The following is a 24,550-nucleotide window of genomic DNA, read 5'->3' as shown; positions in this document are numbered from 1 at the left end:
GACTTCTACATGTATCATAGTATTGTTGCACTTCTAATCAAAGATCTGAGTACTTCTTCACGACTGAAACCTGATATCATCTGAGGATGTAAAGCAAAAACCATGTGAAGAAACGATTCACACCTTTTTGTTCCCACGCTTTCTGTACCAAAGCGTGTTAAAGACTTCAGCTCTAAGTGTCCAACAGAGGAAGTTAAACCAGCAGAGTTCAAACAGCGGCAGCAATGTGAGTATGTGAGGCTGATGTGTCAGTGTGCATACTGAGGAACCATAACACCAGATCAGGCTTAATAAGGTTAACACTGTGGGAGAATGAGAACAGAGAAAACAGAAGTGTCAGAAATAAAGAAACACCTAAATATGGAATCATATTTCAAGAATAAGTCAGACCCAATGTTATATTTTTCCTATTTTTAACACATCCAAAAAATGTGGCTCTCTGCTCCAACACATTTGCACCATTTATACTTACAAACGTGATATTTGCACTATTCATCTTGCACATAATGAACCACCAACACTATTCAATTAATGCTTAAATCATACAGTGTAACTAACATTTATAACATCTGTATAGTTTACCTAGAGCAGGGGTGTCAAACTCAAATACACAGTGGGCCAAAATTTAAAAAAATGGGTGCTCGTCGAGGGCCGGACTGGTTCAATTTGTATTGCAAAACTTATTGAAATGAACTTATTGCAAATATTAAACCTGGGACTAACAAAGCTTAAAGGTGGGGTAGGTACGTTTGAGAAACCGGCTCGAGATACACTTTTTGTTATATTCCATGGAATGCTCTTAACATCCCGATAGCAATGAATATCTTAAGTGCTTTGACAACAAATCCATTAAAAAATGTCATCTGTGGAAGCTGTAATACTGTAAAAAGCACGACCAATCATTTTAGCCAGCCCGGCTAAAATAACTGGATGGCCTACCTGCCTGTCAGCCTTCCATATGTGCACAAACTTATCTCGTGCCCTCATTGGTCATGTGCGCGTTCGTGTGTGTTGGAGGAGGGGCTCTGTAAGGAAGTAGCAGATTTCTTCCGTCTGTGTATTTTCAAATTCTAGCGCACTCGAGCTGGTTTCTCCAAAATTACCTACCCGACCTTTAAATGATTGCCTATAAAAACAAGATTAAACATTAAATAATCAGTTGCATTCATTTCTTATGGCTCTATCTGCAGCTTTTCCGGAGTCATTTCTTATGATTACATTTTTCCACAGGCCAACAACAGCTTAAAAAAAAACTATTTCCCTCAAAGAAAAAAACAAACATGCCCTGTTGTCTCAAGAAAAAAAGTGCAGAAGGAAACATCCATTGAAACTCAGTTTGCTGCTCTGTGATGCTAGTTCAAGCCAGATACTTGGCATCTCATCTTGGGTGCAAGTTCATCAATGTTTGGGCTCAGGCTCTGAGCTGAGGAGATCCTCAGGATGGAGTGAAGGTGTGCGTGCAATATACCGGCGGGCCAGATCTAATAGTAATTAAACATTATCCTGCGGGCCGAAATTAAATCCACCACGGGCCTGATTTGGCCCCCGGGCCTTGAGTTTGACACATGTTGTCACAGTTCTGCTCCATCATTCACCAGTAGTTTTCCATTCACCTGTCTCACCTGTTAACCACACCCACGTTTTTGCTCACTCTCTTTCTCTTCTGCACCCATTAGCTTTACTGCCAGTATTTAAACCCTCACCAGACACACACCCATTGCCAGATCGTACTTTGTCTTCATGCTAGTCTTTCACGCGTTTGTCACCAGATTGCCCACCCGGTTCCGACCCTGCCTGTCCCTGACCTGCCTGCTCTGCCTGTTCCCTGATCCTGCCTGTCCCTGGACTATCCTGCCTTGCCTGCTGTCTGACCCTGCCTGTACCTACGTTGACCGCCTCGCCTGCTCCCTGACCCTCTGCCCGGCCCTGACTCACCTTCTGCCCGCTGTCCTCTGGTTCGTCGGCCTGCACATCATCCGGCTGATACTGTTCTGCTGGTATTCCTCTGCTCTGGTAGTATTACCAATAAAGTACATTACCAATACTCCTTGGTTTCTCGAGTGCTGCATTTGGGTCCTTCATAAGATCGTGACAGAACGATCTGGCCAGAACATGGACCCAGCGCACTCCTCTTCACCTAAGGACCGTTTTGAGAGAGTTGAGGACGCTCTCCAGAGGCAGGGAGCCTCGATAGCCTCCCTGGCCACCGAGGCTCATCATGCTAACTCTACACACGACCAGACTCTAACCTATTTAGCTGCGCAGCTACAGCAGCTAACGGCTACTGTGCAGCAGCTAGCGGCGGCAGTAGGGGCTGCTCCAGCGCCTCTTCCCATGCCGCCGGCACCCGCTTCTGCATTCTCTCCGATGGGATTTACCCCAGAGCCTCGGGTGGGAACTCCGGAGCGTTACGCCGGGGAACCGGAGGGCTGCAGCCCGTTTCTTACTAACTGTTCTATCCTGTTCGCGCTGCAGCCACACACTTTCGCTTCTGAAGCAGCTCGTGTGGCGTTCACGGTCAATCATCTGACTGGGAAAGCCCGACTGTGGGGCACAGCTGAATGGGAGCGGCAGACACCCGCCTGCTCTTCTTTCCCCGCTTTTTCCGCGGAGCTGCGCAAGGTGTTTGGACCCGTGTCTGTGGGTCCAGACGCTGCAGGAGGATTACTGAGCCTGAGCCAGGGTAATGGATCTGTGGTGGATTATGCTATTGGGTTTCGCACCAAGGGCCGCCTCAGCAACTGGAATTCTGAAGCCCAGTGTGACGCCTATCTGCGTGGCTTGGCGGCTTACATTAAAGATGAGCTGGTGTCTTTTGATCTGCCCAACTCACTGGATGGGCTGATTGAGCTGACTTCCCGCATGGATCGGCGCATCCAGACACGGAGACGGGAGCGACGATCGGAGGGAGTTCAACATGCATGGGCGCCCCGACATCCGGGTTCGACTGGGACTCCTCCCCTCACTCCAGAGCCGCAACCAGGGGGTGATGAGCCCATGCAGGTGGGTCGCACCAGCCTCACCTTGGAGGAACGTGAACATCGCAGACGAGGTAACCTATGTCTCTACTGCGGCCGGGCCGGCCATTTTGTTTCTCGCTGCCCGGTAAAAGGCAAGGCTCAGCAGTAATGGGGAACATACTGGTGAGCCAAACCCCTGGATTTGTTCCCGCTCAGAGACCATTGAGCCACGCCAGGTTGCTATTACCGGATAGCTCTCAGGCTCTTGCAGTTTTTATTGACTCTGGTTCGGACGCGAGTATTATGGACGAAGAGCTTATGCTGCAGTTGGGAATAGACCGGGTTCCCTTATCTCGCCCAGTTCCAGCCAGCGCCTTAGACGGTCACCTGCTGGGGACAGTGACTCATCAGACTGTACCTGTTCACATGCTCCTGTCCGGGAACCATCACGAAACTATTCAGTTTCATGTTCTCCGGTCTCCACATATTCCGCTTATCCTGGGTTACCCATGGCTCCGCCGCCACAACCCTAACATTGACTGGGAGACGGGAGCCATTTTGGGGTGGAGCCCCTCTTGTCATCAGATCTGTCTGAAACAGGCTGCCGCGCCTCAGCGTTCGGTGAACCCCAGCCAAGTTCCGGATGTTACAGGGGTTCCACCGGAATATCTGGACTTTAAGGAAGTATTCAGCAAGACGAGGGCTACTTCCCTACCACCACACCGGCCTTACGACTGTGCCATCGACCTACATCCCGGTACCAGCCCTCCCAGGGGTCGATTGTACTCCCTGTCTGCTCCGGAAAGAGTTTCCATGGAGACGTACATCAATAACTCTCTGGCGGCTGGGATTATTCGCCCTTCCTCATCACCCGCTGGAGCGGGGTTCTTCTTTGTGGAGAAGAAGGACAAGACCCTAAGGCCCTGTATCGACTTTCGGGGTCTTAATGACATTACTGTAAAAAATCGATACCCACTGCCTCTTATCTCCTCTGCATTCGAGTTGCTGCAGGGAGCAACCATATTCACCAAGCTGGACTTGCGTAACGCGTACCACTTGGTACGTATTCGCGAGGGGGATGAGTGGAAGACCGCCTTCAACACTGCCTCGGGGCACTACGAGTATCTGGTGATGCCTTTTGGACTTACCAACGCCCCTGCAGTATTCCAGGCGTTGGTAAATGACGTGCTCCGTGACATGTTGGACCGACACGTATTTATTTACTTGGATGACATCCTGATATTTTCCAAGACTCTGAAGGAACACGTGCACCACGTCCAGGCGGTTCTCAAGAGGTTGCTGGAGAACTCACTGTTTGTTAAAACGGAGAAGTGTGAGTTTCACACATCCTCTGTCTCTTTTCTGGGATACATCGTGGGACAGGGGAGCATTGAGATGGATCCCTCCAAGGTCGATGCAGTCACTTCCTGGCCGGTTCCAGACTCCCGGAAGCGGCTACAACAGTTCCTCGGGTTCGCCAACTTCTACCGGAGGTTCATTCGTGGATACAGCACCTTGGCCGTTCCACTCACAGCCCTGACCTCCTCTAAGGTTATGTTCCAGTGGTCCTCCTCGGCTGAGGAGGCGTTCCAGAACCTTAAGGCCAGGTTTACCTCCGCCCCCATCCTCCGAGTACCCGATCCTGAAAGACAATTTGTTTTGGAGGTGGATGCTTCTGATATGGGGGTGGGGGCCATCCTGTCTCAGCGAGCAACAGACAGCCAAAAACTCCATCCCTGTGCTTTCTTTTCGAGGCGTTTGACACCAGCGGAAAGAAACTATGATGTTGGAAACCGGGAGCTGCTAGCAGTGAAGTTGGCTCTGGAGGAGTGGCGTCACTGGCTCGAGGGGACCAGTCAACCTTTCCTGGTGTGGACCGACCACAAGAATTTGGAATACATCCGGTCGGCCCGCAGACTGAATTCCCGACAGGCTAGATGGGCCCTATTTTTCACTCGGTTCAATTTCTCCCTCTCCTACCGCCCTGGTTCTCGGAACATTAAGGCTGACGCTCTGTCTCGTCAGTTTGGGGAGGGAGGTAACATTCCCAGAGGCTCAGACACCATCCTTCCGACTCCTCAGCTCGTCGCCGCCCTTACCTGGGAAGTGGAGGAGAGGGTCAAGGCCGCCCTGGATGACCAGCCGGGACCCAGTGCCTGTCCTCCGAACCGCCTGTTCGTTCCGCAGATGTTGAGGTCTGATGTTATCCAGTGGGCCCACAACTCCAGACTCACTTGCCATCCTGGTATCCAACGTACCCGGGAGGTAGTCCAGCAAAGGTTCTGGTGGGCAACACTTAAGGAGGACACCAGGGAATTTGTTAATGCCTGCCCTGTGTGCAATCAACACAAGTCTTCTCACCAAGCTCCTGCTGGTCTCCTACAACCTCTGCCTATCCCTCATCGCCCCTGGTCCCACATTTCTCTGGACTTTGTTACTGGTCTGCCACCGTCCAACGGGCACACTGCCATTTTGACGGTGGTAGACCGGTTCAGTAAGATGGCTCATTTTGTGCCGATACCCAAGCTCCCCTCAGCTAAAGAGACGGCGGAGCTGGTCCTGCTCCATGTGTTCCGGCTCCATGGGCTACCTACCGATGTGGTTTCCGATCGTGGTCCCCAATTTACCTCGGTGTTCTGGAGGGAATTCTGCACACTCATTGGGGCCACGGTCAGTCTGTCTTCCGGTTTCCATCCTCAGTCCAACGGTCAGACCGAAAGGAAGAACCAGGAGATGGAGACGGCTTTACGTTGTATAGTCTCCAAGCACCCAGCGGCCTGGGCTAAACAACTGCTCTGGGTCGAGTACGCCCACAACACTTTGATCAGTTCGGCCACCAAGCTGTCCCCATTTCAGTGTGCATACGGGTTCCAACCCCCTCTGTTTCCGGCCCTGGAGAGGGAGGTTACCTGTCCGTCCGTTCAGGCTTTCATTCGTCGCTGTCGCCAGACCTGGAATCAAGCCCGGATAACTCTTGTTCGTTCGGCCAACCGGTACGCCTCCTCTGCCAACCGCCGACGTTCCAAGGCACCCGTCTACCAGGTGGGCCAAAAGGTATGGCTGTCCACCCAGGATATTCCTTTACGGGTGGAGTCGAAAAAGCTTGCACCGAGGTTCATTGGACCATTTGAGATTATAAGGATAATCAATCCCGCAGCAGTAAGGCTAAGACTGCCTCGGACTCTGCGGGTCCATCCCACCTTTCATGTTTCCAGGATCAAACCTGTCCGAGAGAGTGCACTGGTTCCTGCGGTCCCTCCTCCACCACCCCCCCCGGATGATTGACGGCGGACCTACGTACACTTTCCATCGACTGCTTCGTTCCCGTCGCAGAGGGAGAGGAGTCCAGTACCTGGTAGACTGGGAGGGTTACGGCCCTGAGGAGAGGTCTTGGGTTCCAGCTCGTCATGTGTTGGACCCCCGGCTCATCAGAGAGTTCCATCAGCGCAATCCCGAGCAACCTTCTAAGGCCATCACATCGACGGGCAGAGACACTAGGAGAGTCTCTCCACATACTGTCAGCTCTTCCGAGGAGGACAGTGAGGGGCCTGCTTCTGATGAGGACGCCGATTCCCACAGGGGGCAGGAGAAGGAGGCCGAAAGAACTTTTTCAGATGAGTACTAACCCCACCTCCCACCCTCCTCTGTAGATTAGTGTTTAGGGACGTCAGGAGCCGTCCATTAAGGGGGGGGTTCTGTCACAGTTCTGCTCCATCATTCACCAGTAGTTTTCCATTCACCTGTCTCACCTGTTAACCACACCCACGTTTTTGCTCACTCTCTTTCTCTTCTGCACCCATTAGCTTTACTGCCAGTATTTAAACCCTCACCAGACACACACCCATTGCCAGATCGTACTTTGTCTTCATGCTAGTCTTTCACGCGTTTGTCACCAGATTGCCCACCCGGTTCCGACCCTGCCTGTCCCTGACCTGCCTGCTCTGCCTGTTCCCTGATCCTGCCTGTCCCTGGACTATCCTGCCTTGCCTGCTGTCTGACCCTGCCTGTACCTACGTTGACCGCCTCGCCTGCTCCCTGACCCTCTGCCCGGCCCTGACTCACCTTCTGCCCGCTGTCCTCTGGTTCGTCGGCCTGCACATCATCCGGCTGATACTGTTCTGCTGGTATTCCTCTGCTCTGGTAGTATTACCAATAAAGTACATTACCAATACTCCTTGGTTTCTCGAGTGCTGCATTTGGGTCCTTCATAAGATCGTGACACATGTGACCTAGAGCAGTGGTTCTCAACTGGTCAGGCCTCGGGACCCACTTTTTACTTGGTCAATACATCGCGACCCAACATTTTGAAGCACTCAAATCTATTCAACAAAAAATCGTGCTGTAATATATACGCTTTTGAGCATACAATATTAATAAAAGTGAAGTACAGTGCATATATCCCTTATATCCCTTCACAGAACTAAAGTATGCTTTTAAAAAAGGTTTAATGAGATGATGGAATCAAAGCTGAACTATATAAAAAGGCACACATGCTGAAAACCCAACCCCAGCAGGGGGGTCTGGGGGGATTCTCCCCAGGACATTTTTAGAAATACTAACATAAACTACGCATTCTGGTACACTCTGAGAAGAAAATAAATAAATCTATTACTACCCGACATATTAATAATATTTTATGCCATTGTTTGTTTTTCACTTTGTTCTGATATCTTGCTGCGAGAAGAGTAAAGAGGAGATTTTTAAATTACTTTAAATTGTGGGTAAGGGTAGATAGCTCCCATTGCTCTGTGACCTGTCAATCATCAAACCGGGGGTCATATTTCATTATGTGTTCATTTTTATCTGAAGTTGTACCCATGGATGTATTAAGATGTACAATCTTGATTCTGATTGGCCAGAAGACTCGAAAAAACATCAGCAAAGATATTTTATTGAGAAGATGATCGTGACAGAAGTTTTCAAAACCGTTTATAGTCTCCGGTACTTCCAGTCCAACGCCGACTGCATGCACAGCGTTAGAAAATCGGGCCTTCAAAATAAAAATGTGACTTTTTCCCCAAAAAAAAAAAATTCCCAATTTTTTTTTTCAACTTTTTTTTCTTCACTCACACATCCGCGACCCACTCGAAACGGGTCCGCGACCCACTTTGGGGTCGCGACCCACCAGTTGAGAACCACTGACCTAGAGGATCAATTATGCTGTAGTACTTGGTGTACCTCAATGACAAAGGCCAGTGATTTTGGCCAGATTCTAGTGGGCTCAATGGAAAATGCGGAACTGGATTCGCTGACAGGAAGTGGACTAAAGAAATTGACTAAAATGTATGCTTATATCTTAATGTATGTCAAATGTGAGTACATATGGCTTTGTTAAGCACTTGATATGTATATATACTACTATATACTACAACTATATGTTTTTGAGTGATTCCTTAGTCCATCAAATGGCAGAAAATGGTGAAAAAGTTTCCAGTTTCCAGTTTCTGTATTTTAAATTACATTTACATGAATCAAACATCATTATATAGGAAAAGCTGGAACACGAAAATATAGTTCATATTTTTGCTAATTAAATGACTCAAAATCAAATGTATCGAAATGTATTTTCTGTTTTTTTTTTAGCTTGTGTTTAACCATCTGATTTATCCCTGCGCGTTTTCCCTCTTTTGTCACACTTCGCTTTCCTTACTAACAAAGGAGAGGTGAATACTCATGTACAGTAGGTGGCGGTATGCACCTTTTAAGTTGTTTGCAATCCGCCAAAAAACGAAGAGAAGAAGAAGAAGAAAGGAGAGGTGCACGCTGGGAAAACACGTGTAGTGGAAGACCAGAGAAGTATGGCTGCAGTTTTGTGATTATTGTTATTTTTAAACGATGTTTCAAACACATTTATTGTTTGAAACATCAAACAATAAATGTTTATTGAGCTGAGCACTATACATGCTCAGTGTTGTGTGTATTTGTCAGCTGCTGTCTGGGTTTCCCGCCGTTACTGTTCATATTCAGTGTTTCGGACCTATTGTTTACATGTTGACTGAAACCGAACCACAGCGCAGGATTTCTGACATTTATCTCAGTTTTAACATTTCATTTTTAGATAGAAATCATAACTGCTCTATATTTCTCACAGTGAAAAGACTGGGTTTCTGTTGGTCATTACATGCTCACTTAGTGATCCAGTCACAGCTTCAGTAATACCCAATGACTATTTTAATCATTTTATGTGGTTTAAATACATTTACTTAAGTACTACACTTTAGTAATGTATGTGTTCTTTACTAGTGTTGCATGCATACTATTATATATGATGCTGATGTGGGTCATTCTACAAAACAAGTACTCTTACTTCAGTTATTTAAAGTATATTTGTATGCAGGATTTCACCTGTAACAAACCATTTTTACACTGTGGTATTGCTACTTTTATTTAGGTTAGTACAATTTAAAGCTGCAAAACATAGGTTTAAGAAATGTTGTCAGTTTTTCTGGAGTAACCTAAACAGTTAATTGATTGTCTCAATAATCTTCAGTACATTATCAGTCTGTAGAGGATAATCAATACTAGCTAGCTTGTGTTATAACAAGGTTTATAGAAACATACATACATATATTTTCAGTTCTTGAATCACTGTTGTCTAGCTTTCACCATTACCTATACCAAAATCAATACTTGTTCCCAATAACCTCTTCAGGATATGTGTATTGAAATCATTCTATCTATCATTCTTAATTGAACGGCTTTTTAAACACATGCTTGTCTGTCTTCTGTTTGGTGCACTAAATACACACAATCTTCTGTAATAAAGACACTCATACACATGATATAAGAAAGAAGCGTAGTGCTTGTTGTCCATGTGACTAATCCAACAATATGTCCTTTCTCTATTCGTCAGGTGACACGTACAGTTTGCCACCATGTCGCCCAATAAGAAGGGTGGCGATGAGCGTTTCCTCCGGGTTCAGAAGGACCCCAGATTTTGGGAGATGCCCGAGATAGAACGCAAGATCAAGATCGACAAGCCTTTCCAGTCCATGTTTCACGACAAGCGCTTCACGGAGAAATACACGGTGGACAAGAGAGGCCGACCCATCAACCAAACCTCCACCGAGGACCTGAAGCGCTTCTACAACGTCTCCAGCTCAGAGAACGAAGACGACGATGAGGAGGGTGTGAAGAGCAAGAAGGTGGCAGAGCGCAAGAAGAAGAAAAAAGTGAAGGTGGAGAAAGAAGTGAAGGAGAAGCTGGTGAAGGTGAAGGTGGAGAAAGAAGTGAAGCAGGTGAAGGTGGAGAAAGAAGTGAAGCAGGTGAAGGTGGAGAAAGAAGTGAAGAAGGTGAAGGTGGAGAAAGAAGTGAAGAAGGTGAAGGTGGAGAAAGAAGTGAAGCAGGTGAAGGTGGAGAAAGAAGTGAAGCAGGTGAAGGTGGAGAAAGAAGTGAAGGAGAGCAAAGACATTACAGCTAAAGGACCGCCGCCTGAACGAGGGATCAGAGTCATAGAAGAGGGTGAGTAGATGTCTCTGAGGCTCATATTCACTGATGCAGGCTGAGGAAACGAGCACAGATTCAACTTAATAGATAAGAAGTAGGTTTACACATACAAGGAATTTGCCTTGGTGTATAAGGTGCATACAAAAAACAGGTAAAGAAGGGAAAAAGTAAGAAAAACAACCAAAAAACGATTAAAAAAAACTAACTATTATATGTTATGATATAGAAAATAATTTACATGTAATCTGGATATCCCAAAAAACTATGTACAGTATTCTATGACAACATACTCAGAATAATACAATAACATATGTGCAGTATTGATATGAAAAGGGGAAAGATGTGCAGATACTTTTGCCCCTTTCACACCAACGCAACTCCGGTTCAAGCTCCGTGCTAGAGCTTTTCTGGTTCAGAACCGGTTCTTCGGTTTAGCGCCGGCTCTTTTCACACCGCTCAGAGCCCGACTGGTGCTGCCGCTGCTGCGTCATGACGTCACAGTTTACGTCGCTGAGTTTCTCCCCAACGCCGGAGCTCACCTCACAACAACAACGGGCCGGGGACTGCGTTGCTTTTAATCATACGAACCCAGATTAAATTAAATAACGACTTCTCCAACCTTATACTTTTCTCCAGAGTGCCGTGGTTCATTGTTTATTAATGTGTTTCAGCGGCATTTACCGACCGCTGCAGTGCTGGCCGGCTGCTCTTCCACGGGAGTGTATTCTCCCGTTAGCTCCGGGTTAGCTCACACGGCTCTAAAGTATTCACTGTCTGACTGTCACACAAGCAGCTGATACATATCCCCAGTTCCCCTTAAGTGAATGTGTGTCAGTCTGAATTGACGCTGTTTGGTGTCAGTCTGAATTGACGCTGTTTGGTGTCAGTCTGAATTGACGCTGTTTGGCATCACAACGCTGTTATGAAAGTTTCTCTGGTATAACATGGGTGATGTTAGCATAGCAACCGAAGCTAAACTGACTACTTGCTAAGCAGTTTTCTACAGGCACTTTTTACCGACGTATTTTTCATTATGATTCTACTTGTGATAGTCGGGCATGACAACCTGTGCAGCCCATGTATTGATTCCATCCGATAGCTGCTATAATAACAAACAAAACGTCTGCCTGCTCTCCACAATGATCAATAACAGCGAACGGATGGTCAAAGTAAGGTACAAATAAACAGAATCACACGAAGCCTGGTTAGTGTTGCCTGACTTTATAAAGTGTGTTTTTTTTAACAAGTGTGTGGTTGCGTTCTAGTCACTTTGCTCAGCACTACTGCTTGTTACAACTTTTATTTGCCGTACTCGCCTTAAGTGTTAGCTCAGGTTAATCTCGCCCCCCTCCGACGTAAGCGTGACGTATGCGGTTCTTGCTTCTAGACGGACAACTTTTTGGTGCTCGAAACGAACCGGATTCCGGAGCTTAGAGGCTGCTCCGCTGCGGTGTGAACAGGAAAACCCGGTGCTTTTCAAGCACCAGCACCGAACCGGCCCTGAAACACCGTTGGTGTGAAAGGGGTATAAGAGAGGTAGCTCGTGTGCAAATGTGCATGTATTTCAATAGATTTGCTGCAGGAAACCAACAATAAAATAACTATAACATTGAAGCCAGAGCTTTAGATTGAAAGCCTGGTTAAAGGTAGGGAAGGTAATTCACTTCAGAAACACTTTTTGTTATATTCCATGGAATGCTCTTAACATCCCGATAACAATGAATACATGAAATGCTTTGACAATAAATACATAAAAAAATGTCATCTGTGGAAGCCGTGGCGCTAGGGCTGTGCAATTAATCGTATTTTAATCGCAATTACGATTTTGGCCTGCCACAATTACGAAAACAACATAATCGAAAAAAACGATTATTTTGCTTTGCTTGGTTGTGACCGTGCACTGCAACATATTTGATCTAATTTATTTTAGTCTAATTTATTTGTATTTATCATATTTACATATGTTTAGTAGCTTGTTGAAGTGCGCTCCAAAATATTTGTTGATCTTGTTTATTGGTATTTATTATTTTGATATTATTTATTTAAATTTATTTTTGTATTGGTTTTTCAGTTGAATTATACGTTCAGGGTAGGGATGGGTATCGTTAAGGTTTTAACGGTACTACTACTTTTATCGATACCGCTTATCGGTCCGGTCTTTTAACGGTACTCTTATCGGTTCTTTTGGAGAGAAAAATGAGGTAAACTAACTATATGTTGTATGTCAGGGACTACGGATGGAAATTAGCTCAAAGCTAAAATCTGGCATATTTACACTTGAAGCATTATTTGTCTAAAGTGTTCATTCATGTGCATTGTCCCTATTCAAATAAACAATTAAATGAAAATTAACAAATTGTGAACAAAACTAACATTGCTTTTTATTTAAATGAAATCCATAATATTTCACATCAACAGAAACAACAACGTTTTAACAAATCATATTAAATAATCTGATGACAGAACTGTGAACAGAATAGCTGAAACTTTAACAAACTAAATAACTCGGTTCCCTCTAATCATTAACCCATGTTTGAATCATTGAGTTAGCTCCGTGTGTTGCTGCTAGCATACATAATATACCTGACGTGGAAACGTTACTCGTGGATGGGGCTACAGAGCTACTAGAGAGACAGTCGAACCCGGTGCATTTCTCCGTCTGAACGTGGTGCACTTTTGCAAGATGTTTAGACAAATTGCTCGTGTTACCGCCCTGACATGCTAAACTCTTATTGCACTTTAGGCAACGAGCGAGACGGGTAAAGTTTAACCACACCTCGGAGCGCGTTCTCTCCGCCATCTCCTCCGTGTGTGTGTGTTGCTGCATGTAGCAGCTGCGTGTGTGTAAACTGCCCCGCCCCCTCGCACACAGGCGGGGGAGAGAGATCTCTCGTCTGGATTGGAGAGATCGAAAATACAAAAAATGACGCATTTTGCAGTCTTTTTGCGTATTAGAAACGGAGTTGGCGACACTAAAACTGCAATATAATGTTTGTGTAGCAATAATACACATGACATATTTTTTAGATGTCTCCAGTACCGATAAAAAGACCGATAACGTCGGAGCTTAACGGTACCGCGGTCTTTAATAATTCAGCCCCGGGGCCCGTTTAATACCGGGGCTCGGTACCCATCCCTAGTTCAGGGTAATCAACAGTTAAAAAGATACTGTTCAAATTATTATTTGTATTGTAAAGTTCAATAAATGGATGTTTTCAAAGTCAATGAATAATCGTATTTAATAATCGTGATATCAATTATTGACCAAAATAATCGTGATTATGATTTTTGCCATAATCGCACAGCCCTACGTGGCGCTGTAAAAAGCACGACCAATCATCTGAGCCGGCCCGGCTAAAATAACTGGATGGCCTACCTGCCTGTCAGCCTTCCATCTCGTGCACAAACTTCTCTCGTGCCCTCATAATGTTTTATTTGTGCATCAACATATTAGACATCAATAATAACATTATTGGGCCGCCGCCTGAACGAAGGGTCAGAGTCATAGAAGAGTAGATATTCACCCCTTCAGGCAGCGCAAAACAAGCACAGATACTATTAACCCTCTGAGACCCACATAGGACATTTCCGTTTTTGTATATGTTTGTGTTTTGCCTTATAAATTGTAATTTCTTTACAGTTTAATCAAGTGTTACACATCCCAGAAATCAGCACAACCTCAGCCAATGATATGTGTCACTCATTAGAGACGTATACACACTATAATAGGGGATATTTGCCCATAAATAACGGAGCTTGAATCTTTTACTTATTTAATTAAAAAGAACTGCAAATCCAAATATGGTCATTTCCTTTGTATCAGCAACCAATCGTGAAAGTACAAAGGGGTGTTAAACCAAAAATTGCTGCTGAGTCGTTTTCAGAGCGGATTTCGTAAAGGGCGCTCCACAATAGATGCATTAGTAAGAGTGAGTAATGATGTGGAAAAAACATTGAAAATGAAAGAGATAATGGCAATAGTGTACTTTGACATTGCAAAGGCGTATGACTCGTGTGGAGGGATGGATTACTGATCAAATTGAGTAGAATGGGTATTGGAGGGAGAATGTACAATTGGGTAAGGGCCTTTTTAACAGACAGGACATTTAGAGTAAAGGTTGGAGCAGATATTTCCAATTATTTAGAAATAGAAAATGGTATTCCCCAAGGGAGTGCAGTCAGTCAGATATTATTTAACATCATGATTAATGATATATTGACATGCTTAGACACATGCATCCAATCGGCTCTATACGCAGATGATGGGGCTATTTGGATGAGGGGAAGAAATGCCCCATACGTAATGGAGAATATAGCTACAGCGATTAAAAAAGTGGAGAGGTGGTCATATAACTGGGGATTCAAAATGTCAGAAAGCAAGTCATGCTACATGGTATTTACAAATAAACGCAAGATTGATGGCCAACAGCTAACACTATGATCGTCCAATGACAAAGGTGAATGAGTTCAAATACCTAAGACTGTGGTTTGATAGCAAATACACATGGAAAATGCATATTAAACAAGTGGAAACAAAATGCAAAAAAGTATTAAATCTATTACGAGCTGAAGCTGGATGCAACTGGGGCGCAGACAAACAAGCATTAATAGACATATACAGATCAATTATGAGGTCCACAATAGACTATGGTTGTATAGTGTATGGAGCAGCAGCAAGAAGATCACTTTTATGATAGAATACAATATAAAACATTGCGGCTGTGTATTGGAGCGATAAAGTCATCCCCTATCAATGCAGTTCTGATAGAAGCAGGAGAGACACCTCTGGAGATCAGAAGAGAGAAACTTGCTCTGTCATACTGGGTCAGGGTACAAGGAAGTGGAGAGGAAAATATCACAAACAGAATACTACAGGATTGCTGGGAATATGCAAAGTTCCAGGGGCGTGGGTTTGGCTGGACGAGTAAGGAGAGAACGAGGGCATGTGGAGTGAAGACCATCACGTTTGCCAAAGCAAGCCCATTTAGCCGTGTTCCCCCATGGCTTTTCCCAGAAGCTAACATATGTGAGTATCGTAGAAAGGAAAAAAGAGTGGCAAATAAATGAAGTGGGAATTAAAACAAGTATGTAACTGAATGAAAAGTACTACAATTACCTCAAAATGTACACAGATGGTTCTAAGAACAAGGAAGAATGTGCTGTATATACATCCCAGACTTTAAAATATCGATCTCAAAAAGAGCGTCTGATCAACTATCAGTATACGCAACACAAATGCTGGCAGTAATAATAGGATTACAGTGGGTTGAAGAGGTCAGACCAGATAGGGTGGTGATATGCACAGATTCATTGTCCATATTAAAAAGCATACAGTCAACAACAACTGCCAGAGAAGACATTCTCATAGAACTTAACCACAGCCTGTCAAGACTTCACAGAGGCGGTATGGATCTGCAGTTCTGCTGGGTGCCTGCATGAGGGGGTGAAAGGGAACGAGTGTGCTGATAAATGAGCAAAAAGTGCACTACAAAAGGAAATAACATTACAGTTCAACTTGGAGAAGGAGAAGGAAAAGCAGTCATTAAGAAGAAAGGGATAGAGATCTGGCAGAAAAGGTGGGAGAAAGACCAGAAAGGCAAAGAGTATCATAAAGTTCAAAAGACAATCACAATTAATATTTAGAAAGAAAGAAACAGAAGGGAGGAAATCACGATAGCTAGACTCAGACTGGATCACACAGCATTGAATGGTACGCTGTATATCATGGGGAAAAGTGACAGTGCCAAGTGTAGGAGCTGTGGAGTTAAAGAACATGTGGAACATATCTTGTTACATTGGGTCATCAATAAAGCTGAAAGAGGAAAACTAAAGGCTAAAGTTTTAGAGGCAGAGAGGGAGAGGGAGTGTGGTTGGTATTCTGGGAACAGAAGGAATAAGAGCTACCAGAAAGGCACTGTTTACCTTTCTGAGGGAAACTGGGGTAGGAAACATAATGTAACATTAGGTCAGGAAAGATCATAGATTTTTATTTTGTTTTTTATTTATTTTATGTTTTTTGTTGATTTATTTATTTTTTGTTTAGATCATAGATAGATACGTCCATGAGAGATGGAATGATATGATGATTCAATCACACTCATGTACAGTAGGTGGCGGTATGCACCTTTAAAGTTCTTTGCAATCCGCCAAAAACCGAGAGAAGAAGAAGAAGAGGTGAGTGGATTAGACACCTGCAGAGGTTTCATTAAGTGTATTTACACCAGCTTAGTTTACAGTTAATCAGGAATCAGAAGTGTGAAGGACCAGGGTACGCAAAAATCAGGAATGCAGGTTGAGATGCAAAAATAAGGATTTTATTTACAGTTTTATGTACAGTTTTAAGATGGGTAATAAAATCAATTAGGTTTAAACAAAAAGGTGTAGATATAAACATACACAATCTAGCATTTAACGCATAAACAAAACGTCACAAAAATGGGTGACATCCTGTGTGCTCTTCTGCCCAAGAGCAACTCACATACCCCCTCATCTCCACACTGCAGGAATGTATAGCCCTACTGGCCAGTCCATTGTTGCGTGCAGGGGGGACAGGCTCTAAAACAAGGGTGGCTTAAATGGAGTGGCCTCTTTAAACACCCCTCAGGGTTTGAGAGGAATGGCGTAGTCCAATTAGCTGACACATCTATGAAGGCAGGTGTTTTCCATCAGCGCAGCCTTTGGCCAGGAGCAAGGTGAGCTGTAAGACACTGACAATATGATTACACACAACACAATTAACAATAGATATTTTAAACAATATTGCGTGCACTCAATCTAGCAAAAACAAAGCTGTTTCAAATCAATGTGTCTGTGTATGTCTGATGTAAACAAAAGCATAACCTTTAGGATGTGTGTTCGTTTGTGAGGCTTGTAGCCCTCACAAGAAGTTATCTTATTTAACACAACAGCTGTAATCTTGGAAGAAAGAAACTCACAAAAAAACTTAAAATGTGCGACAAAAATAGTCTCAAATTATCTTTAAATAAAGGCTAAAAGCCATCGGATAAGAGCTAAAGTCTAAAAGCTATCGCTAACAGCTAACGGCTAAGAGCTAACAGCTAACAGCTACAGTTATTATTCTAGTTTGGCTCTGGGTGAGTAACAGTTTATTTGTAATGCTCAGCTGACTTTATGTTAGTTATTTATTACACCAGTTGTTTTTAAGACAGTTTGAGTTGTTGTGTTGGTGCTCTTTACCATGGTTTTAAATATATGCTAACTAGCTTATTATCATCGCCACTCACCGTGACGTAGCATTTTTCCCATTGAAATGAATGGGGTTCTTCAGTTAGCAGCTAAGCTAAGCGATGGTTTAGCTAATTAAAATATATAAATATATATACTTTATTTAAATAATGATTTATCTTAAACTGGGAAATGATTGTGTCACAGCAGAAGTGTTTTCAGGCATTACACGAGTTAAACATATTTCAAAGATGCAATAAGATATAATAAAAATGAAGCATTAGCAGCAAGTTTACACACAGGACTATATGACTAGAGTATCTAAAGAATACACAATATACAGAAAATACTGTATACATGGGGTACATTAAACAGTCTCACTAGCTAATGTTTGCTTTCTGTGTTAACTTAGTGATAGTTAATGACACAGATAGCGTTATAACCGTGGTTCAAACAACCATTAATGTCACTTTCTATGCGAATAAAGTCAAGTAAAAGTACCTCTAAATAGTACTTAAGTACAGTACTTGAGTAAATGTACTTAGTTACTTCTCACCTCTGCTATGAACCTACGAAGTAGCTGTAGATTAGTTTTGTTGTGTCTGTCGGTTGTATTGAGTTGTCTTGTTTTGTGTCAGCTGTAGTTGTGTTGATTATTTCAGAGACCCAGCCGGAGAAGGAGAGCAGCATGGAGGAGAACAAGGAGACCCCTGGAGCTCAGGTCAGTGTGCACTTCATCACAATATATTCCTAATTCCAGCGTTTCCGCCAGGCGGGCGTCTTGCCGTCATTTGACGCCCTTATTCAGCTCGGAACGCCCTGAACTCGAGCCGAGGGCGTCCAAAAGAGTTTTTATCGCTTGAAATGACGAAAAGGACAAGGACATCCCTCTGTTGGAGGGGCAAAGGAGTCTGGTGGGATTCTTTTCGCCGCCAGCAAAGCGTGTTCCTGTGACGGAAAGTGTACTGCCGGCGAGCCTTGACGGGGGGTGCTAGTGGAGCACGCGCGTGAACTGGCGAAACTGAGGCTCTGGTAAACTGTGGTAACATGAAGAGCCGTTTGGGAGCCGAAAGAGCCGGCTCTTCTTAGTAGGGATGCCAGAAACTGACCATGACCAAAATCGAAGATCGGACAGCCCTGGCGAATATTAATCGATTAATCGCCGACTAACTCTGCGCTGCTGGCTTCCTCCAAGTTTACAGTAAAACAAACTGGTGGTGTGATCAATGGTCATTTACAATTATTAATACTATTACTATTATTAGCATTAGTCTATATTTTGGTTGAAACCAAACCAGGAAAAAAAAGAAAAACATAAATATTAATAAAATATATTAATAAAATCGATTTTTAAAAATAATATTCGATTATGGAGACTGTAACGAATAATCGAATAATCGCTGGCATCCCTAGTAGCAACAGTACCACCCCCTTGCTTATAGGCAAATTGGTATGGATCAAGTATGTCTTGTCCGTCACAATAGGTTTAGCTAAAAATAAATAATTCGAGAGAAGATCGAGAGTTTCTATCGCTTAAAATGACTATAGGGAAAAAGGACAAGGACATCCCTCTGTTGGAGGGGCAAAGGAGTCTGGTGGGATTCTTTTCGGAGTATTGAAGATCGTTTCCCCGACATCGGCGGTGCCTGCCACAGGACAACATGGAACGTGCGCGATTTGGACGCGATGAGCGCGGAGCTCGCGCGTGAACTGAGGCTCCGTGATAAACTGTGGTAAAATGACTCACTAAAAAGAGCCGGAATTCCCATCACTAACGTAAAGAGATAATATCTATAAGGGATGGAGCTATAACCCCCCCCCCTCCCCCCCGCTCTCGGGGTGGACGCCCTCTCAGCCCTGGTCCACGTTGTTGCTCAGGTTTGTGAGAATGATGGATGGAAGTGGTGGCCGGCTGGTGTTTCTAAGCGGCTCCCGAGGGATGTCATCCAATAACGAAGAGCACAGATGGCTTGGTGTATTCGTAGGAGGCCGATCGCATTGTAGCTCTAGCATAGCCTCGCGGCTGTAGCAGCGTAGAGGACGGGGCTCCTCGCCATACCTGTTCGTGCTGTCACTCAGGTGTGTCTTGGAAAGTTGTATGGCCAGACATTAGACCAAAAAAACCAAAACAAAACACAAGACGAACGGAGCATACTGAGACTCGCGGTGACAGGATGCCGTCTCCCTCTGTCTCCTGTATACCAGAGGTGGGAGTAAGTCATACATGTGCAAGTCCCAAGTTACTGGGGTGAGAGTCAAGCAAGTCAAGTCATACGAAATCCTGATGAATTACCCCAGTTTCCGCATTTAAATCAGTTAAAAGACAGTGGTTATGAAAACTAGAGTTTTATTTTCCACATTAACAACAATGGATAGTGGGGCTCTGAAATCATAAAACAGGTATGTGTGTGTGTGTGTGTGTGTGTGTGTGTGTTGGTTGTCCTTCTATAAAACAGATGCGGGCAGCAGATACTGTGAGTCACAGACATGAATACATAGGTCAAGGCAGACTGGTTCACAGACTCTCCTGTTTTGCCGATCCGGTGCTTGAACAAATAACACTACACCCCTACACAAGTCAAGTCGAGTCTTTTTATCAATGTTAGTCAAGCAAGTCTCAAGTAAAAAAATATGCGACTCAAGTCAAGTGACTCGAGTCCCCCACCTCTGGTATATACTGTGGTTAGAATGTTGCTGTATCAAATATAATAAACCCAAACAGTTGATAAGTAGTATTTTGTTAACTCAAGGTTTATACTAAGTGCGTTTTTATTGTGTTAACTTGTGTATTCATGCTTTTTAGATTGACTTTCTCTCTTTCTCTGTCCCTCTGTTCTAGAAACCGAAAGGAAGAGAGAGACGTCACAGCTGTCAGCAATGTGACAAATCGTTTACAACATCTGTACATTTAAAGTGCCACCTGCATATTCATACTGGAGAAAAACCGTACAGCTGTGAAGAGTGTGGGACAACTTTCACTAGATCAAGTTCTCTCAAAATACATCACCGTATTCATACTGGAGAAAAACCGTACAGCTGTGAAGAGTGTGGGACAACTTTCACTACATCAACTCATCTCAAAAGACATCAACGTATTCACACTGGAGAAAAACCGTACGGCTGTGAAGAGTGTGGGACAACTTTCACTACATCAAGTCAGCTCAAAATACATCAACGTATTCACACGGGAGAAAAACCGTACAGCTGTGAAGAGTGTGGGACAACTTTCACTACATCAAGTACTCTCAAAATACATCAACGTATTCATACTGGAGAAAAACCGTACGGCTGTGAAGAGTGTGGGACAACTTTCACTACATCAAGTCATCTCAAAATACATCAACGTATTCACACGGGAGAAAAACCGTACAGCTGTGAAGAGTGTGGGACAACTTTCACTACATCAGGTGAACTCCAAACACATCACCGTATTCATACTGGAGAAAAACCGTACAGCTGTGAAGAGTGTGGGAAAACGTTCACTACATCAAGTAATCTCATAGTACATCACCGTATTCATACTGGAGAAAAACCGTACTGGTGTGAAGAGTGTGGGAAAACGTTCACTAGATCAGATGCTCTCAAAATACATCTTCGTGTTCACAAAGGAGAAAAACCATAGTGGTTTTAAGAGTGTGGGGAAACTATGAGAGCCAAGCTAGCTGTTTCCTCCTCCTGATGTCCTGAGAGCTGTAGTTATATAGTCTAATTGAAATAAAGCTTATTTCATTCAAATGTGTCTTTTCTTCAGTGAGATATCTTTATGGATTTCCTTATGACTTGAGTCTGATTTTAAAAGTGGTTTAATATTTCTGAGTCTGACTCAAGCAACTTAAATGTTTGCTTTTGGGCAAAGTCATCTGAACATTGTGTACTGTGCAAGTAATGTGGCACTCTACCTTTGTCCCTATATTTAGATAAACAAATTAATCCCCATTATTGCATTTAATCATTCATATTTCACGACACACTGTTACTGTAGCACTGACCACTTTATTGTATAAAGTGCATTCAATTGAAAACACCATAGTGTTACAGTTCAATTATGTACAATTATAAATACAATTATGTACATAAAAGTATTTACATATAATAAATAGATAATTAACGCCTACAATATCAGAGAAATTAGAATGTAACAATTGCACTGATGGCTCTGTGTGTTTTTTGTCACCAATATTATATTTGAGTTTGCACTGCCTCCACGGCTATGGTTATGGCATGATAAATGTAAAGCGTCTTTGGGTTCGAGAAAAGCGCTATAAAAATCCAATTTATTATTATCATGATAAGAACTGCTCTGTATTCCTAAAGTTTGACCTTTCTGGCAAAATATTAAATTGATTCAGTATAAATGATGGCAACAGCATAAACTAAGGTAAACACAGGTAAAAAAGCTCAAGTGGATACAAATCAGATGCATGAAACACATTGACTTTTGTAGATCCCAGGATTTATTTTTCATCAGCAGGTATGAATCAAATGTTAGGGTATCAATGACTTCTTGTAAACTAACATTTGTTGTTATGCAAGTCAACAACAACGAGATCTCACTCCACTGCAGAAGAAGAACAGGAATGATCCAGCTATTGAACCCAGTTGGATTCTTTAGGACTTTTTATGAGCAACCATTCACCTTCATTGATTCAGTATAAAGGATGGCAACAGCAACAACATAAACACAGGTAAAAAAGCTCAAGTGGATACAAATCAGATGTACAATTATGTACAGGGAGGCTGTGGCGCAGTGCGTTGGTGTTGGGATCAGGGGAGCACAGGTTCAAACCCCACTGCAGTCAGCATGTCGTGTCCCTGGGCAAGACACTTCACCCCACAGTATTGAGTATGTAAGTCGCTTTGGATGAAAGCGGCTAACATGTAACATGTAATGTAACGTACACAAAAGTATTTACACTTTTTACATTAATGACGTACATATGAATGAAAACTATTTACAATATACATCAAATATAAAAGTCGACATGAAAAATAAACTTCACCCCAAATTGCTCCTGTGGGGATTGCCAACAGTATTGAGCATGTAAGTCGCTTTGGATAACAAGTAACATGTAATGTAATGTGCATAAAACTATTTACATTAATAACGTACATATATTTACAATATACATAATAAATATAAAACTCAACATGAAAAATACAAATGATAAACATTTAAATGACTTTACAATATTTACATAGCAACAGGCCATTGCTTCAACTCGTCAACAACAGCTGTAAAATGTTGGTAACTGTTGTAGACTGTGTTCTCCAGACCCTTTGATGGAGACATCCTCTTCACAGGGCAGAAGACTTTGCGGATGTACTTTTTGTGCCCCTGGGTGGGTTGGCCACAGCACGTGCACGACGGCAGCTTTTGGACCCGGGACACTTTGGCTCCTACTCCCGAGGGCTCATCCATCCCCTTGCGCTTGTAAAGCGTGGACCTTGCCCAGGATGAGGGAATGCACTCAAGAGTAGTGGGGACAGACACATCAGCAGACGGGGTTGCCTGAATGGCAGGCAGTAAGGGCATTGAGGAGGGGCCAGCAATGGCTGGGGTTGGCTGACTGGCAGGGAGGATGGGGCCAGGGAAAAGGGAGAGAAAGGGGAGGGCACCGGTCTGGCGATGGTACTGGTGGCACGCAGTATGGGACGTCCAGCAATGGCAGGCACGATGGGCCTCGTGGAAGGGCCAGCAATCGCCCGGGTTGCTGTGGATGGAGAGGGGGAGGACAAAGGTCTGGGGGCTGGGGTTGGTGGCCGTGGCAGTGACACAGGTGGCAGTGATGTCTGAGGGTGTGAGAGAGGCATGATCATGTCCCTCCTTCCCTTCAATGACTGGGTTCCTGCCGTGCTGGGTGTCGGTACGTACTGCATCAGCGGGTAGTCTGGTGGAGGGAGGAGTGCTGGCTGGTGTGGCGCTGGAGGCAAGTGGGCAGAGGAAACGGAAGTCGTCTTTGAGAGCATCGCTGGCTGGTTGGTCGCACGCAGGTTGAGGAGGCGTTCTTGAGCGCGGATAAAGTCACGCACCGTCTTAATGTTTATCTTTGGCAGCGGAAAGCCTGCTTTAGACAAGACGGGATCGTCCACCAACACCCGGTGCTGGATCCTCTCGTACGCCTTCAAGATAGTGGTCTTCTCAGGGCTAGTGTGAGAACCATGTGGTGACTTCAACCACAGCAGTTTCACCAGCGTGTACATAAGCCTGTTGTTCATTGCACTAATGTGCTGGTGCGTAGCGAATGCCCATCTTCACGCGCTGTATCACAGCAGCATCGACAAGGTTGTGCCGTTTAGTGCGGCAGTACAGGGTGTTGCCCCAGTGCGTTCTGTACAGCTGGTTGAACTTCTGCTGCTGTTTGTCGTGGTCCTCCACTGCATTCCAGGCAGTCAGGATCGCGTTCCTCTGCACGGTGCATTTTTTTTTTTAATCGGCCCTCACTCAGTCAATTAAAAAAGTATAATGACTTAAAGGGGACCTATCAAATGCACTTTTGTACGTCTTTTATACATGAATATGTGTCCCCGGTGTGTCAGGGAACTCACCAAGTGTCAGAAAACACAACCCTCTCTCTTTTCCTCCATACCCAAATCTCTAAAAACGGGGCTGCAACGGATCTGATAAAGACTGATACAGATTTGAAATTGTTCTGACGTCAGAAACAGGGAGCTCCGCCTATATGGCCAACTCTCCACCTATCAGGGGAATGAGAGGTGGCCGTGGCATGGTAACAGCATGGTAACATGACGCTCGTGCCACTTCCCCCCCTGGTCAGCTGCAGCTCATGCAAAGACAGGGCTGGAGGAGAGCAAAATGAGGCATGGCTAAAATGCATGATCTGTTTGGTATTTTGAAAAAAAAAAACTTCACAGACATGTTTTATATAGGTATGGCCCTACAATATATTATTCAAATATAGCATGATAGGTCCACTTTAAGTATAATAAACTTCTGCTTG

General features: G+C 44.2%; 2 protein-coding genes across 4 annotated transcripts in view; both read left to right on the top strand.

Annotated features, from left to right (window-relative positions):
- The window catches only part of LOC117481730 (zinc finger protein 664-like), a 76,711-nt gene extending 55,405 nt beyond the window's left edge, over positions 1 to 21,306 (top strand). Inside the window, exons 1-5 of one of the 3 annotated variants that reach the window (XM_034129590.1) lie at positions 8,702 to 8,756; positions 9,814 to 10,171; positions 10,334 to 10,421; positions 18,254 to 18,312; positions 20,431 to 21,306. In XM_034129590.1, coding sequence (XP_033985481.1) covers positions 9,836 to 10,171; positions 10,334 to 10,421; positions 18,254 to 18,312; positions 20,431 to 21,213 — 1,266 coding nt within the window. In that variant the 5' untranslated portion in view covers positions 8,702 to 8,756; positions 9,814 to 9,835 and the 3' untranslated portion in view covers positions 21,214 to 21,306. Of the gene's footprint in view, positions 1 to 8,701; positions 8,757 to 9,813; positions 10,172 to 10,306; positions 10,422 to 18,253; positions 18,313 to 20,430 lie in introns of those variants that run through there. The other 2 variants (XM_034129589.1, XM_034129587.1) reach the window with 2 other exon arrangements.
- LOC117481734 (E3 ubiquitin-protein ligase TRIM39-like) overlaps positions 1 to 24,550 on the top strand; it is a 937,572-nt gene that overhangs the window by 625,923 nt on the left and 287,099 nt on the right. The gene's annotated exons all lie outside the window — the stretch shown is intronic.

The sequence above is a fragment of the Trematomus bernacchii genome, unplaced genomic scaffold (assembly GCF_902827165.1).
Source record: "Trematomus bernacchii unplaced genomic scaffold, fTreBer1.1, whole genome shotgun sequence".
Classification (NCBI taxonomy): domain Eukaryota; kingdom Metazoa; phylum Chordata; class Actinopteri; order Perciformes; family Nototheniidae; genus Trematomus; species Trematomus bernacchii.
Note: the sequence above shows the minus strand (reverse complement) of the source record. Positions and strands in the feature narration are given on the sequence as shown.